We start from the raw sequence: 17370 nt of genomic DNA, 5'->3' as shown, positions 1-17370 counted from the left end.
CACGAGGGTGCCCCAGGACAGCCCCCTCCCCCACGCCGGGGATGGGGATGTGGCCACTACATGGCTGCAGCCCAACGTCCCTCCCGGGGAGGTGACACAGTCCCCAACCCCGGCAAAAGCCACCGGGAGCCATCGTGCCACTCCCACCCGTGCCAGGAAACCCCTGGGTGGGTGGAAGGGGAAATATCATCGTGTCTCCCCCCCCACCCACCGGCTGAGTGGGTGGGCAGCAGGATGTCCTGTGTCCCCCACCCCAATGTCCCCGCGTCCCGCAATGTCACTGGAAAGAGTGACGGCACAGGGGACAGTCCCAAGGGCAGCCGGCACGTGGTGCTGGCACGGGGCCCTGTCCCCCTGTCCCCCTGTCCCCCTGTCCCCCTGTCCCTTTGTCCCCCAGTCCCTGTCCCGACGTCCCCCAGTGTGGACTGGTCCCAATCCCAGCTTGGTGCACCCCAAACCCCCACCGTCTCCCCAGGGATGGGTGGATTTTCGCTCTGGCAGGTGACACAGCCCACGGCACGGGGACAAAGAACCCCAGCCAGGGGGACAGGCCACCCCCCCCCCCCAGCTTGGGGACATTTTGGGGTGCAATGGGTCTGTCTCTCAGCCCAACGGGTTGTCAGGTGTTTTAGGGGTTCGCCCTGTGGCCTTGGTTGCCACCCAGGAGGGTGCTAGCACCCAAGGCGGGGGGGGCAGCACCCCAGGAAGGGGGTTTGAACCCAAAGGAGGGCGATTTGCACCCAAAGGAGGGTGTTTGCACCCAAAAAGAGGAGCGTTTACACCCAAAGGAGGGATGTTTGCACCCAAAGGGGGGTGTTTGCACCCGAAGAAGGGTGGTTGCACCCGAAGAAGGGTATTTGCACCCAAAGGAGGGTGGTTGCACCCAAAGGAGGGATGTTTGCACCCGAAGAAGGGTATTTGCACCCAAAGGAGGGTGTTTGCACCTGAAGAAGGGTATTTGCACCCAAAGGAGGGTGTTTGCACCCAAAGAAGGGTATTTACACCCAAAGAGGAGTATTTGCACCCGAAAAAAGGGTGTTTGCACCTGAAGAAGGATATTTACACCTAAAGGAGGGTTGTTTGCATCTGAAGAAGGGTAGCTGCACCCAAAGGAGGGTGTTTGCCCCAAAGAAGGGTGTCAGCACCCAAAGAAGGGTGTCAGCACCCAAAGAAGAGTATATGCACCCAAAGGAGGGATGTTTGCACCCAAAAAAGGGTGTCAGCACCCCAGGAAGGGGGTGTCTGCACCTAAGGAGCATGTTTGCACCCACCAGGGTGCTATCTGCACCCGAGGGTGGGAGGGGGGTGTCTTCCCCCCCCAGGGAAGGGTATTACCTGCAGGGTGGGGTATCAGCTCCCAAAGCAGGGGGTGTTCGCACCCACGGGGGAGTATGAGCACCCAAGGGTGCCAGCACCCAAAGAAGGGGTGTCACCCCCCAAGGAGGGGGTGTCATTACCGCCGGAGGCCACTGGATGGAGCCGTCCGCTCAAGGATGCTGCGGGGTGGGGGGGGCAGTCCGCCTGGTCGTGTCCCCCCCCCCCCCCGCACCCTTCCCGCAGCTGTGGGGACACGAGGGGACTCCCGTGGGCACTGGCCGGGCTGCGGGGGCGTTTCCAACTGGGGCACCCACCCACCCAACCTTGGGGGGGGGGGCACGGGGAGGGGGGAACCCCTCCAGCCTTGGGGGGGACACAGGGGACAGCGGGGGTGCTGGCTTGGCCCTATGGTCAGCCCTGCCAGCCCTCCCCCACGCGTGCACCCACCCACGGAGACCCCTAGGTGCCCCCACACAGCGACTGCTGCCCCCCCCCCCCACTGTCCCGGTTCACCCAAACTGGACCACCCTCCCCCCCCAGTCCCCCCTCCCATCCATGAGCTCCTGGGTTTTCGGGGTTCACCAAGTGCCAGCCTGGCCGAGAAGCCTCCTGCAGCCGCAGGCACCAGTGCCTCCCAGTCCCAAACTGGTTCAGGACTGCACAGACCTGCTCCCAGTTTGCGCCCCGCTCCCCAGCCGCGTTCCCCGGCCTGCAGCTCTCCAACCGGCTTTTCCTGCTGGAGAAACCCTCTCCCAGAAGGAACCAGCCCTGGTGACAGTCCGGCTGGAGGGACAACCTGGCCGGGGACCTGCGGGATGTCCCAGCGGCTCCTCCGGGACCTTGGGAAACCTCCCCAGGGAGGCCCCCCGCGGAGCTCCAAGCAGGACAGGCGGCAGGGCTGGGCTTGTCCCAGACGTTTCTGTCCCCTCTGAATTAATTCCTCAAATCTCAAATTACATTTCCCATGCGGGGAGGCGAGCCCGTGCCTTCACACGCAGAATTCTGGGTCACGCTTCGGCCTCCTGCCTCTTTCCTGGCTGCTTCCCTCTGGAACTGATCTCCAGTTCTTTCTATTTCTATTTCTATTTCTATTTTTATTTCTATTTCTATTTCTATTATTTCTATTATTTCTATTTCTATTCTTCCTATTCCTCTTATTCCTCCTATCCCTATTCCTATTCCTATTCCTATTCCTATTCCTATTCCTATTCCTATTCCATTCTTTCTATTTCCATTCTATTCACATTTTAAAAAATTAGTTTTCTGTTTTAGTCATGGCCCCGGCGGTGGCGGCAGGGCCGGGACTCGAACCCGGTTCCCGTGGGAGCGGCGCAGATGCCCGCTGCGGCCGTCAGGTGGAGCCGTTGCACCGCGCTGCACTGCTGGGGGGGGCGGTGGGACCGGGGGGGGGACACGGGGGGGGAGAAGCCTCTATCAGGCTTAAGGATCGGGCCCCAGCCCCCCCCAGACCCTCTCAGGGGTAAGGACCTGCCAGTAGAGGCAGAGACACCCCCCCCCCCAAATAAAAGTCCCCCTCCCAAAGCCCCCCCCCAACACTGCTGGGTGGGAGGGGGTGGCTGGGGACAACCCTGCAAGTGGCCGGGGGTGGCAGGGGCTGGCCTGGGACCCCCGGGCTGGGCGATGCTGGCAGGGGGGTCTTAGGGCAACAGAGGGGGGTCAGGGCCCTGACTGGGTGTGGGAGAGGGGCACAGAGTCCTGGGGGGGGAGATGATGTCCCCAGAATCAGGGCTTGTCACTGCCCCGAGGTCCCCACAGGGCAGGTGGAGGACGGCAAGTTTTGGGGTATGTGAGAGTCCCCTGCTCCATGAGGCTGGGGGGGTTCTGCCTTGGGGATGGCATTGAACTGGGAGACACTGGTAACTGCTGGGAGAAGGTGGGGGGCGTCTAAAACATCCCCCTGTAGCCACCCAGCCCCAAGCCCAAATCCATCCTACTCCCTAACCCCAACCCTTCCTCTGCCCTACCCCCCAGCAACACCCCCCCCCCTCCAAATCCCCCCTCAGCTCCAAAAGTCCCGGGGAGGGCCACCAATCCCCCAGAAAAAAAGCCCTCCCCTGAATCACAGGGTGTCCCCAGAGACCCTGCCAGCTGCACCCCCCCCACAGTCCCTGCTGCAGCAGACAGGAGCCTGCGATCTTTATTTATTCCTTCTCCCTCCTTCACCCACTCTTTGTTGTTTCTTGAGAGAGGGAAAGAAGAAAAAAAAAAAAAAAGAAAGAGAAAAAAAACACACACAGAGAGGAGGCAGGAGCCTATTTTGCCTCCCAGGCAATATTTCTGGAGCCAATCGGAATGCGCACCCACCCTGCCCTGCTCCCTAATTAAAGGCTTTAAGCAGGCGGCCGGGGCTGGAGGTTTGGGCACAGTCTCTTGGTTGCTCTTCGCAAGAGCCGGTGCGGAGGAGCCGGCTCTGGGCACGCCAGGCCTGACGCGCGGGCAGCCGGAGCCGCCAGGTTGGGGGGTCCCCAGCCAGGCGGGCAGCTCCCCCCCCCCCCCAGTTCCAGCGATGAGCGGCTCTTTCGACAAGAAGCTCTCCAGCATCCTCACCGACCTCTCGGGCTCGCTGAGTTGCCATGCCGCCTCCAAGGACTCTCCTACCTTACCGGAGTCCTCCGTCACCGATTTGGGCTACTACACCGGCCAGCACGACTACTACTCGGGCCAGTCCTACAGCCAGCCCGTGAGCCACTACCCTTACCACCAGTTTAACCTCAACGGCATCGGCGCTGCCGGCACCTACTCGCCTAAATCCGACTATTCCTACAGCCCTTCCTACCGCCAGTACAGCCACTTCAGGGACCAGCAGCTCCCAGCCCAAGAAGCAGGTAGGATGCTCAGGAGAGAGGGGTCGTATCCATCCCGCTGATCCCCTGGGATTGCAGCCGGAGCTTGGCGAAGTTGCGCCCCTCTAATTGTCCCCGAGTTGGGGACGGGGTGGCCGTAGGGCTGGAGGAAGGGGGTGTTGTCCCCGTTGAAGGATGGGGTGGATGTCGGGACGGGGCTCAGCCCCCTCCGGCATTCCCAGCGCTGTGGGGGGGATGCAGCAGGATGGAGCCGGGCTGGATGCGGCCACCCGGGGGGATGCCCCGAGGGATGGGGCAGTGTCACCACACAGAGCGGGATGACCCTGAGCTGGGGGTGGGATGCCTGCGCTGGGACCCCTTCACCGGCACCGGCCTCACACCTCCGCTCTCTGCCCAGTGTCGGTGAAGGAGGAGCCGGAGCCGGAGGTGCGGATGGTCAATGGAAAACCCAAGAAGATCCGCAAGCCCCGCACCATCTACTCCAGTTACCAGCTGGCGGCTCTGCAACGCCGATTCCAGAAAGCCCAGTACCTGGCGCTGCCCGAACGGGCTGAACTGGCTGCCCAGCTGGGGCTCACCCAGACCCAGGTAAGGGCTGAGCCCCCTGTCACCCCCCCGTCACCCCAATTCCCAGCCACGGGCAGGAAGGATTGGCAAGAGGGGAAGCCGGAGCTGCCCCCCCTCCTGACAAAACCCGAATGAGTGGAGGTTTGGGTGAGGCCTCCGTTCACAGCTGGATGGTGAGAGCCAGGAGGGGTCTGGGGTCCCTGGAGATGGATGATCCCCATTTGCTTATGGGCGCCGGGATCCCTGCCGCCAGATTTCCCTGTGCGGAGCAGATCTGCTTTGCCAAGGAAAAAGTGGAGAGGAGAGAAGGAGCAGAGAGAGGGGACCCCCAGTCGTGCCCCGTTCCCCAGGTTTCGGGGTTTATCCCCTTCCCTGTGGAGCCAGCCCCATCCCAGACCTCGCTCTGCCCAGGCACCCGGCAGGGTCTGAGGCCGAATCCTGCCCTGGTGCCTGGGAGGGTCCTGGCTCCCAGGAACATGGGACACGAAATCCCAGGCGGGACGGGGTGCTCAGGACGGGGTGCTTGGGACACCCCACCCGGCAGCAGGTCCTGACCCCGAGTCCAGCTGGAGCACAGGGACACAGGGGCCGGACTCTGCTCCCCCCAGCTGGGTTTCTGGGGCTCCCCTTGGGTCTGTCCTCGTGGCACTTCGGCTCCCCGATCCCGCTCGGTCCAGGCAGAGAAGAAGGGATTTTGGGACAGGAATCACATTCCCCTCACCGGGACCCCATGCTGGAGGTGACGCTTTAGGCTGGACTGGAAAAGCAGGGATGGGCGTGATGGGCATCTCGCCACGCAAGCACCCAGATTTGGGGCTAAACCCTTACTTTTGGGATTCGCTTGGCGGGAGGACAAATCGTCCCCCACCGATCTGCTGGCACGAAGGCGAGTGGGTTGTCACCGCCGTCACCGCGGCGTGCGACTCCCCCGCACCCCATCCCGTCCCCAGCGCCCTCCCTGCCTGCGGGCCGGCGCCGGCGCCCTTGTGCCGCCCTTGGCGCGGCGCTCCCCAGCACCCGGCCTTCCTCCTCCTCCTCCTCCTCCTCCTCCTCCCTTGGGCGATGAAGCAATCGGGGACACTCGGCAAAGGGCTGACGGAGCGCGTCACCCGCTCCCAGAGGGACATCCTGTTTGGGTGACAACCACCGCCCCCCCCCTCCTTCCCCAGGGGCCAAGGGCGTCCAGCGCCGACGCCTCACCCAGCACCGGCGACGCTCCCGACGCCCGGCGTGTTGGGCTGGCGGCCCGTGATGCATGGCGTGACGGGCTTCCCGCGACGCCCTTGTCCCCCGGGGGGGGCTTCCCACGACGCGCCGCGTCCCCGTGACACCCGTATCATGAGTGCCTTCCCGTGGCGCACGGCGTGTCCGGGTTCCCCGTGACACCCGCATCCCGGGTGCCTTCCCGCGATGCACTATGTGTCTGGGGTCCCTGTGACACCAATGTCCCGGGGGGGTCTTCCCACGATTCACCATGTGTGTGGGGTTCCCGTGATGCCCATGTCCTGGGTGCCTTCCCATGGCGCACAGTGTGTCCAAGCTCTCCGTGACGCCCACGTCCCTTGTCCCTTCATGCGTTGCATCATGTGTCTGGGCTCTCCGTGACACCCATGTCCCTTCCCATGTTGGATTGTGTGTCTGGGCTCTCCGTGACACCCATGTCCCTTCCCATGTTGGATCGTGTGTCTGGGCTCTCCGTGACACCCATGTCCCTTCCCATGTTGGATCGTGTGTGCTCCCCATGACACCCATGTCCCTTCCCATGTTGGATCATGTGTCTGGGCTCACCATGACACCCATGTCCCTTCCCATGTTGGATCGTGTGTCTGGGCTCACCATGACACCCATGTCCCTTGTCCATTCCTGCTTGCCCGCCATCCCCACCTCACCCCCACCCCGGGGTCCTACTCCCGTACCTCGTTCAACCCGGGGGTCCGCTTTTGGTGACGGGGTGCTGACCCCTCTCCCTCCCCGCCAGGTGAAGATCTGGTTCCAGAACCGCCGCTCCAAGTTCAAGAAGCTGTACAAGAACGGCGAGGTGCCGCTGGAGCACAGCCCCAACAACAGCGACTCCATGGCCTGCAACTCCCCACCTTCCCCGGCCGTCTGGGACAGTAACTCACACGGCAGCGCGCCGGGACGGACCTCGCTCCCGCAGCCGCTTCCCTACAGCTCTTCCCCTGGCTTTTTGGAGGAGCACAACCCCTGGTATCACCCCCAGACCCTCAGCGGACCCCACGGACCCCACCAGCCGCCACCGGCCACCACGATGCATCACACCTCTCCGGGGCCTCCCCCCAACACCGGTGCCGTCTACTAACAGCCCGGAGCGAGAAAAGGAATGAGAGACAGTGGCAGAACTCCTTTGCCTCCTTTTTTTTCCCCCTACTTTTTGGGTTTTCTTCTTTTTTTTTTTTTAAAAAAAAAAAAATAGGACAACCATGTACACGCACCCCTAGATATACACTTATGTATCCTATCCTCTCCCAGCTCATCTCAGGAACAAGAGGACTGCAAAGGGTTAAACTCATTAGCTCCCAGCCCAGGGCAGGCGAGGAAAAGGTGGCGAATTCTTCTTATGCTTTTTTTTTTTTTTTTTTTTAATTTTTCCATCCCCCCCAAATAAAAACGGCCCCCGAAGAGCCACATCCCACCGGGGGTCCCTCGACGGAGCTTTGCTTCTTGGGGCCGCCCCGGTGAGCTGCCTTGGGGGCAGAGGGGGGGCTGCCCCACGCTGTGACCCCCACCCCACCCCACGCACGAGTGGGCACCCAGGAGGGGCACGAGGGGCACCCGGAGCACCCGCACCCCAATGGGAACGGAGCCGGTGGGGAGGAGGACGCGGCGTCGCGGCGTGTGGGTGCCCATCGCCGATGCCGAAGGAGCGGGATGTGTTTCGCCCTTGCGACACTCGAAATCCGGGGACCGGGAGCGGTTTGGGGGGCCACGGATGCCCCACGGGAGTAAACCAGGACCCCCCCAGCCCGGCCGCTTCTGTGGCAGCTTCGCGGGAATCGCCCAGGACGATGGTCAGACAATAAGGTGGTTATTTAAAAATAAATAAAAAGTGTGTGGGGAGAAAATATTTTAATATTTAAACAGTTCAGGAATGGCTTAAGTTATTTTTTAAAGAGAAAAATCGTGCTAATGTCCGTTTTCTAACAGTGCCTCCATCTGTGTCAGTTAAGCTAACAGCGAAGCAGAATGCCTATTTTTTAAATAAATCGACAACACATTTTAAAGAAAAAAAAAACCTCTTTACTATTTTTTAAGAGAATGATGCTATTTTTTTAAAAGCAGAAAGTGCAGTTTTAAGAAGTGTTCATACGTGTTGTACAGTCCCGAGGATCTTATTTATGTTGCCTTATATAAATAGGGGTGTATGGGGGAAAAAAGAGAGTGTACATAAGGTTCGTTTGTATAAAGTTGATCCAAACCAAACTGTTTTCGGTCTGGTTTTTTGTTCGCTTTTTTTTTTTAAGGGAAAAAAAAAAAATCCTGGTTGATGGGAGCCCGCTCTAAGGACAGGGGCTTCCTCCGAGCATCCTTTGCTGCTTTCCTAGTGAACAAAGGCTGATCTATAAATGTTAATAAAAGTGCTTTGAATTTGAAGGCTCTAAACACCATTTTTTGGGAGGTTTTTGGTGAGCAGGGAGGAGCTCAGGAGTTTTCCGGCTTGGGAAACGCAGAGTTAAACCCTGCGTCCCCTGCGCCTCATTTTTGGGGGGCAGCTGGGGGGGGTGGTCGGGGACTGGGGATGGCACTGGGCGGTGGGCACGGCCGCTGCCGGCTCCCCCCGAGTCCCGCTTCGCCCCACCGAGAGGGAATTTGCGGGGAGAGGATTTTATCCCTGGTTTGCAGAGTCTTCCTTGAACAGCCGCGGAGAGCTGCCGCTTCCCTCCTGCTCCTCTTACTGGGACCAGTAGGCTCTTAGCCATGCAAACTGGGAGGGTGACTGGGCTGACCCGGTGTCCCTTTTGGGGACACCCCACGAGCGAGGGCTGGCAGGGGACGGAACCCCCACCAAGGCACCGACCCCGCGGGACCGACACTTGCCATCCCTGCTGAGACGCCGACTTTCCCCATCGGTTTTATGGGGCCGAGAAGGCATGAGTGACCCAAAGACCCCCCCCCCCAGCTGTAGGGTCTTGGGACAGGGATGGGGCTGAACCGCTCCGGTCACCCTGTCCCCGGCGTCACCGGCATCGTTTCGTGGGTGGGAGTGCAGCAAAGGGTCGGGGGCTGAAGCCCCGTCACCCATCCCAGTGCTGTCCCCACTGAGCCGTGCTGGGGACGGGGAACCTGGTCCCCAGCATCACATCCCCGATGGCCGTGGAGGGCCCCCCCCAGCCCCCTGTGCTGCTCCCACATGGTCCCAGGCAGCACCCAGCCCTCTGTGGGGTGGCTCCGGGGATGGTCCCTCTGCACCCTCCGGGGACACCCCCGGCACTGTGGGGTGCCGGCACGCCGGGCGCAACCGGGATGCACCCAGCTTCCAGCATCCCCAAAGGTGTCCCAGTGTCCCCAGAGGTGTCCCCATGTCCCCCCTTCCCACGGCCAAGTCCGTGCGGGGCCAACCTCGCACCTCGCACCCGTGGGGGTTTCCCCAAATCCCCCCCCCCACGGGCTGCACCCGCCGGTTCCCCATCCCGTGCCACCGGCGTGCCAACATCGGGCACAGCCGGACCCCTGGGCATCCCCGTACGGCGCCTGCATGACTGGGCCGGTTCTAAAGAATTAAGGGGTGCTGCCAGCCCCCCGTCCCCCAGCGCTTGGGGTTGAGGTTGGGGTTGGAGGCTGCGTGCAAACCGCCCCAGAGCCGGCAGGCGGGCAGACACGCTGGAGACACGGGGGTTATTAGGGGGAGGCTGCCAGCAAAAGCGAGGAGGCGGCGGGTTGGGAGAGGAGGAAACCGAGCGGCGTTGCCTGGAGTGAGAAGCACGGCATGAGCTGGCGCTGGTTTATTTTATATATTTTTTTTTTCTTTTTTAATTTAGGGGGGGAGGAAAAAAAAAAAAAAAGACAGAAGATTACATATCCGTGGATTATATAAATGCCGGGTGCATCGCTGCCCGCGGACAGGCGCTAATCCTGCTCCCCTCCGGCAGCACTGCCTGCAAGCTGGACTCCCCCGGCAGCCTGTGCCGCCAGTCCTGACGCCCCGGGGATGGGCACTGGGGAAGCCATTGTGCTCATGTAACCCCCAGTCCCTTCAGTCCCACTCCTCTGTCCTGGCCATGGAGCATGTCCTGGAGCCCAGGTGGGGCTGGGGGTTCCCAGGGGTCACAGCACCCACAGCCCATGGGGTGGGCTGGGTGCTGGGGAGCCAGCGCCGGTGCAGGATCCTTTTGCACCTTCCTGATGAGCTGCGGCAGAGCCGGGCACGGCCCCTCTGGGCTGCCTTCCCCCTGTTCCTTCTTGCTCATCCCCATCTCCAACAACCTGGGGGGGGGGGGGTTCAGCACCAGCATCACCCACTGTTCTTCCAGCCCAGAGGTTGGCCAAGACCACCAGAGCTCCCCAAAAGGGACTGTGGGACACAGACCTGTCTCCCCAGGGCAAAGCCCACTCCTTCTGCCAGCAGCTGCTGCCCCAGCGGGCTGCCGAAAGCAGAACGGGGCCAGAAAACCAGAGGCAGGACCCCCCCGGGGTGGGGACATCACCCCCTTCCTCCCAGCATCCTGGCCCTGGCACAGGAATAAAATGACCATCCTTCATTATACCAGTTATCCCCTGCCGGCAGTGGGGATGGAGAACGGCGCCGAATGGTGCCGGGATGGGGATGCTGGGGACACCCAGCCCCTCGGAGAGGATTTTGCCAGTGGTTACAGGCAGGACGAGGGCTCAGCTGTGGTTTCCAGCCTCTGTGGGTCCAAACTGTGGGGCAGCAGTGCCCGGCATCCCACCGGCATCCCCGCACGGATCTGTCCCTCGTGCACAAGCCCCGGCGCGCAGCCCTCCCAGCACGGCACACGTTTCGTGCCCCGTTGCAACACGCCGCTTCCAGCCTCTTGCGTCACGCTGCTGCCAACACAAAGAGCGGGGGCAGCTGCCCGCCCACGGCCCGGCCTGGCATCCACCACGTCTTCGTCTCCTCCCCAGCTCTTGGCTAACCCGGCACACGGCGGCCGGAGCCCAGGAGTGACGCCAGGCAGCCACGGCGTTGCCGCCAGCCGGGGCTCCGTCACCGTTGCTGGCACTGGAAGATAGGACAGAAACGTTCCCGAGCGGCCTCGGGGACTTCTCTGCTCCCGGTCCGCCCCGGTCCACGTCCCATCACCCTGCCCAGGCTGGGGATGGGAAAGGGACACAAAGTCCCCCCCCCCCCGGCTGCCCAAACCTGCCCTGGCAATTTGAAGGGGGTCAGTTGGATTTCCAGCCTGTGCGAGTGGAGGGAAGAAGGACAGGAACAAGCTCAGGGATATCATCGTCGCCCAGTGGGATTTCTCCCATCCAGTAGGTTAAACCCTACCAGACCGGGGTGTCGGGGTGCTCTTGGCCTTTTCTGAGTGTCCCCAGCCGGGGACACTTTTGGCCGGTGGAGAAAAGCCAAGACCAGCTTCAGCGATGCCGCGCTGGCAACACCACCCCTCTCCGGGGTGCAGAGGAAAGCGGGGTCACCCTCCGGTTTGGCTACAGAGGAAAGGGCAGAACAGCCCCCAAGCCCCCTCCTCAGGGCACAGGACCCCATCCCTGTCCCCATCCCCATCCCACAGGAGCATCCCGAGCGGGACCTGAGCGCGCGTGGGCGGCAGCGGGCGCTGAGCTCCCCCGGGTGCCCGAGAGATGGGCTGGAGCAGGAATTTCCCTGCACCCAAGGGTGCCCTAACTGGGATCTGCTCCCACGCGCCAGGGCAGGAGGGGTCGGCCGTGGCTCTCCCATGTGTGCGGCTGGGTGCAGGGGGGAGCCGCAGGCGAAGGCGGCCCCCCCCCCACCCCTCCCCATGGGGTCCGGGCGCCAGCCGCCATCCTGGCCACACCGCGAGCGCCGGGCGGGCTGGATCCTGGCCCCGGGAGCCAAGGGTTGCTGCGTCCCTCCTGCTGCAAGACGGGACCTGCGAGCGGCTCTGGCTGCAAGTCCTTGGCAGCACATCCATCGGGAAAGCTCAGCGGGTGCCGTGGCCTCTGCCTCCTGCTTCCCCCGTCCCGCCAGATCTTTTCCCTCCCGGGCATGCCACGCTGCCGAGCCCCCTCCAACCCCACCGCCAGCTCTGCAGGAGGTCACCCCAAATGCGTAGGGCTGGGATGGTGCTCAGCACCCAGCTCCTCGATGGCAGCACCCTAAGGCATCCAAGAGCCCTCTGCAGCTGGGACCATAGCATGTTTCAGCCCCTTCCCGGGGCTGGAGAGTAATTCCTGGAGGAAAGCTGCCCCTTCCAGCCCAAAGCCCCTGTCTGGGGTAAATCCCACCTGCAAGCAGCTGGGCTTTCCCCAGTCTGGATGAGAAATTCTCCTTTCTGCCAATGTTGGTGCAAAGCAAATCCATCCGCCTCCCTAAAGCCTCGGTGGGGAGGACAGGCTCCATCACTCAGGGAAAATAAAGCTAGTCTTGCCCTGCACAGACCCCTGCTTCTTCCAGACTTGTCCCCACTCGTGGACACCATCCACCCACGCAGAGGACACCATGCATCATGTCTCAGCCCCGGACCGTGGTCGGTCCCAGCCACGATGTCCCCCAGGATGCCGAGCCAGCCCGTGGGCTCCACGTCCTCCATGTACCATCGTTGCAATGTGCCTGTGGCCATTGCGGGACACAGCCAGGGACAACCGTGCCTGCATCCCAGCGGGGTCACCACCAACATCCCAAACCTCTCGGATGAGGGATCAAGCCGGCTACCGGCTGGCAGGGCGGCGGGGGCTCGTGTCCAGCCCTGTGGCTCCCGGCACAGACCCGGGGCTCCCTACGTGCCTCCGGGACCCGGGCAAACCGTTCCCACGCTCGACGCCAGATCTCCAGCCCTGCCCATCGCCCAGCTATTGATTGCTTGCTCAAAAACCCGACTCCTCAGGTGGGAGCCAAGTGCTCGGAAAAAATCCGGTCCCGCGTGCTGTCAAAGGTGCAAAGCAAACAGAGCCACGCATGGCATCGCGGCATTGCTCCCTCCCCAACCTTGCCAGCTGGGATGGGAAATGTGGTCCCCCAGACAGGAAGGGACCCTTGGAGTGGGGGAAATATAAGGTGGGAATATCTGGAGCGAGGATCATGGCATGTTTCTGCAACAGAGCAAACCTCGGTACGGACCCGCTGCACCAGCAAATCTCTGCTGGGGAGAGCCCCAGCGCGGGTCTCGCCCCATCATGGGTGACAAACACTGAGCAGGATTGGGAAAAGTGAGAAATAACGATAATGTATTTTCTAGCCAGGTTCTGGCCTCTGAAAAGCACAAAGGGAGAGGTTACCCACTGTCAAACCTGCAGTAGAAAAATATCCCCCGTTCCCAAAATACCCTCGCTCCCCGGGCCAGGTATTCACGGGGGCTGCTGGAGACGTGGGGCAGTAACCCCAGGCTCGACCTGCCCCAGGGTGCCCAGCCTGCCCCGCGTCCCCATGCCCTCCCTCTCCCACCCCTATTAAGGGAGACATCTTCAACAGCTCTAAATTGCCCGTAATTACCCCGAGGAGGCGGCGAGAAGCCCCTCACCGAGGGGCCCAGGTCCACAATTACTATAATTGCGCCTCCATTTCGGGGGAGCGATTGCATGTCTGAAAATAGCGGCGGGTCCCGCACAGATGTCTGGGGGGTGGACACAGCCCCAGCCCCCTGCTCCAATGCTCCATCCCTGCAGGGCTATATTCCCAGGAGCTTTTGGAGATGGGATCCTCCGAGGACCGGGACCGAAGCGTCTCCCCCAAACCAGGGACAGACGCCCCCCTAAAGGGAGCGGCAGGTAGGGAGGAGCAGTCTTTTCTTTACAAGTGTACAGCCTATTTATAAAGGGGGGGCACGTACAATAATGAACGGTATTTATAAATAAGGCCAGGCTGGGGGGCGTCCAGAGACTCCCCAGCCCCTCTCGGGGCCCCCCTTGCCCCATGTCCATGAACGGAGGCACGCGGGGCTACGGCTGGAGGCCAAGTCCTGTCCTGCCGGGACGGGCGCACCAGGGTGCTGTGCTGGAGCTGTCTCACTTCAGACCGCGATGGAGCAGGCGATCCCCAGGTTCCTGCAGACCGCAGTCGCCTTCCTTCTCCTCTTCCTCCTTCTCCATTCACTGGGGTCCCCCAGGGCTTCGCTGGGCTCCCCGGTCCCTTGGGGGGGGAGCGGTAGAGCATCCCCCCCACCTCGCTGGCCCTCCCGGAGCCGGCGGTTGCTGGATCCGTGGCAGCATCACATCATGGGGGCTCGGGGGATGGCATCTTGCGGGTGCGGCTGGTACCAGGCTCCGAAGCTGTTGATGTAGCTGCTGGGGGCCAGGGGGGGCCCTTTGCCCGGCACGGGGATGTCCCAGAGCGGGGGGATGTTGGGGGAGCAGGGGGAGAGGGAGGCAGCGGTGTGGAGGTGCTCCCCATCGGGCGCGCTCGAGCCCTGCTTCATGATCTTCTTGTACTTGGAGCGCTTGTTCTGGAACCAGATCTTGACCTGTGGGAGAGAGAGGGGTGAGTGGGGAGGATGGGGTCTGTGGCTAATGCCCCCCCCCCCCCAAGCCCCTAGCATCAATAATTACAGACCTCTTTGGGGTCCCCATCTCCCCCATCTACACCTGCCCTTTCCCAGGGGCCACAGCCGATGCGGCGTGGGGGTCTCTGAGATAAGCAGGGCTTTCAGCCCAACCCTATACAAACCACCAGAGACTCCGCTTTAAGGGCAGCTGGAGGAGATTGTGGGGAGAGGCGCGCAGGGAGCCCAAACAAACCTGCGATAAACGGAGACCAACCCAGGAGTCCCCAGCCGTACACATCCCCATGTGTCCCCCACGTGTCCCCCACCTCCGGCACAGGCTGTGGCCCCCACCAGCCCAGCCGGGTGCCGGGTGCCAGGGCTGGGCCGGGGTGCGGCACGGTGGGGCCCGCCGCGCTGGGGTGGTGGCCCCACTCATTCCTCCCCGCGGTCCCCCCCGCGCTGCCGGCAGGTTCCCACTTGTCTCTTCTTCCCCGGCTTTATGAGCTCGCTTCGCCCCTGGCTCCGGGCTGCACCGCTGCCGCCTGCTTGTCTCTCCCCATCGCCTTCAAAAACCCACTCACCCCGTCCCGCGGCCCAGGGCCGCCCAACGCCGGGCACGGCCGGGCCGCCAGCCAGGCTTCGGGGCTGGGAAAGTCCCGGTGCCGCTGGGAGGTGCGAGCAGGGGCGCCCCAAACCCGAGCCCCGGGGGCCCACCGGCGCCAGCTCCCCCGCCGCGGCACGGCAAGGCTCGGCACGGTTCCAGTTGCACCCCGGCGTCGTGACGCAGCCTTAATCCGGAGTCACTCCCGGAGCGGCGATGGGCACAAGAACCCCTCGCGTGGTGCATCCCCCGGGGATTGCGACCATCCCCTTCACCCCTGGCGGGGGGGCCGTACCTGGGTCTGGGTGAGCCCCAACTGGGCCGCCAGCTCGGCACGCTCCGGCAGCGCCAGGTACTGGGTCTGCTGGAAACGCTGGTTGAGAGCTTGCAGCTGCAGGCTGGAGTAGATGGTGCGCGGCTTGCGCAGCTTCTTCCCTTTGCCATTGATGCGCAGCTCCCCGTTGGCGATGGCCGGGGGCTTCTCGTGTTCTTGGGGTGGGAGAGGAGCAGAGAGTTAAACTAACACGCTGGGAGGTTAAAAAAAAAAACCCCAAACCCAACCCCAAACCATCCCACCCTGGCCCTGGGGGCTGCAGCGGGTTTTGCTTTTTGGAGCTTAGTTTTGGAGGGGAGGGGGAATAAGTAGGGGGGGAACCTGCTTTTGCTGTGCTGGTTTGTTTAAGCCCCAGGTGAAGCAAAGGGGAAACAGAAGGAGGAAGGGAGGGATGGGATTATTCGTTCAATATCACTATACGAGCCCAAAAGCGGGCAGGCCACAGGCCCCTCTGCCGTGCACCCAATGTGGGGGAGCAGGCAGGGCCCATGGGGTGACAGAGGGGGCGACAGGACAGACTCCCCTGCCCTGGGGACCCTTGCTGGGGGCACGCTGCTCCCCCAGGCTGCAGCGAGCCCCCGGCCAGCCCCTCGCTGCGAGGTCTGTGCCCCCATCCTGGACCCATCTCCTTCCCACTCCGTGCCTGGGAGCATCCTTGGGATCTTCTTGGGCCACGTGGCTTGTGCGGGGCAGAAACCCACCGGGGCTCAGGGAGGGACGGGGGACAAGGTGGTCCCCGACTCAGCAGCATGGGGCCGACGCGGGTGAGCGCAGGGCACGGCGGCAAGCGCGTCTGCGCACCCACGTACACCCTGCACATAATCTGCTCTGGCCACTGCCACGGCTCTCCGGAGCTGACGAGGGGGCCACAGGGCCAAAGGGCTCAGCCGGGCTCCGGACCCCTCCGTGGGGCAGCCTGGGGGCTGCTTCTCTCCGGGCTGGCTCAGCTTGCTGTTTCCCACATCAGCTTTTGGGGAAAACAGTGGGGAACGGGGATACAACAGGGCAGGGAGCTGAGCTCGGAGCACGATGGCGGTGGGGCAGAAGGGAGAGTCTGCTCGGCCTGGGGGGCCTCAGGGTGCAGGATGAGGGCAGCTGGGGGGGCTCAGGGTGCAGGATGAGGGCAGCCGGGGCTCTGATGCTCCCCATCCCCAGGGGTTTCTTGCAACCACGCAGCCACCCATCCACACGGAGCTCCGGGCACACCGGGAGCTGTGTGGGGGGGACCACCACGGACATCACCCCCAACCCCCGCGGGTCCCTTCGGAGACCTCCCCACCGGCCCGAACCCCCACATCTCCGTTTCCCCGACGGACCCCCGGCGCAGCCCCAACCGCTCTTCCGACGGCTCCGTCCCGGCTCTTCCCGGTGAATTCCCATCGCTCCCCGCCGGGTGGGTGCCCGGGGCGGGGGGGGAAGGAAAGGGGGGATGCGCAGCGCCGAGCACCCCGCGCCCACCTTACCTGCGTCCTGCAGTCTGCCGCCGTGGGTCAGCCCCGCCGGGGGATGCTGGGCACCGGGGGGTGGGTAAGGCAGGTAGGGACCCCCGTGGGGTGGCGGGGGGGCACCGCCGGTGTAAGGATAGGGCCCCGGTCGGCCGTAGGAGGCAAAAGGTGGCGGGTCGTGCTGGGGATGACCGGCGGGATGGAGACCGTGCAGCGGGTAATGAGGAGGAGAGGGGTGACCGAGCTCCAAAAAGGCAGCTTTGGAGGGGTCGGGTCCCAAAAGGCTCTCGGCCACGGAGCTCATGGTCATGGTGAACCGAACCGGACCGGACCGGGCCGGGCAGCCCCCCGAAGCCCGCAATACCTCTCCGAACCCCGCTACCCTTCGCCTCCCCCCCCCCCCCCCCCGGTTCGACGGGCTCCGCGCTGCCGCACCGCGGCCCCGCGCCCGGGGGATCCCCTGCCCGCCCCGCCCCGCCCCGCCGAGCCACGCCCGCGATGACGTCACGGCCCCGGGGCACCCCCCCACCCCACCCCCAGTTGCCCACCCACCCACATCCCCCCCCCCCCCCCGCCCAGGGGGGCAGCCCCCTCTCTGTGCCCCGGTACGGAGCAATGTGTGGGGTCCGGGGTTGGGGACCACCAGGAACCCCCCCACCCGTGTCCTGGCTTTGTGTCC

At 63.3% G+C, this 17370-nt stretch overlaps 2 protein-coding genes across 2 annotated transcripts; one reads left to right on the top strand and one right to left on the bottom strand.

Annotated features, from left to right (window-relative positions):
- Positions 1-3581: 3581 nt before the first annotated feature.
- Positions 3582-8303, top strand: DLX3 (distal-less homeobox 3). Its single transcript, XM_069786561.1, has 3 exons — positions 3582-4163; positions 4540-4730; positions 6688-8303. The coding sequence occupies exons 1-3, from the start codon at positions 3845-3847 to the stop codon at positions 7027-7029; spliced, it is 852 nt and encodes a 283-aa protein (XP_069642662.1). The 5' UTR covers positions 3582-3844; the 3' UTR covers positions 7030-8303.
- Positions 8304-13144: 4841 nt separating this feature from the next.
- On the bottom strand, positions 13145-17093 carry DLX4 (distal-less homeobox 4). The gene is made up of 3 exons (XM_069786151.1): positions 16710-17093; positions 15208-15401; positions 13145-14290 (listed from the first exon to the last, which is right to left on the bottom strand). Exons 1-3 carry the CDS (start codon positions 16999-17001, stop codon positions 14039-14041), a joined length of 738 nt encoding a protein of 245 aa, XP_069642252.1. The 5' UTR covers positions 17002-17093; the 3' UTR covers positions 13145-14038.
- Positions 17094-17370: the final 277 nt, after the last annotated feature.

This window comes from Haliaeetus albicilla, chromosome 7 (genome assembly GCF_947461875.1).
Source record: "Haliaeetus albicilla chromosome 7, bHalAlb1.1, whole genome shotgun sequence".
NCBI lineage: Eukaryota > Metazoa > Chordata > Aves > Accipitriformes > Accipitridae > Haliaeetus > Haliaeetus albicilla.
The sequence above is the reverse complement of the archived record's forward strand: the minus strand, read 5'-3'. Positions and strand labels throughout refer to the sequence as shown.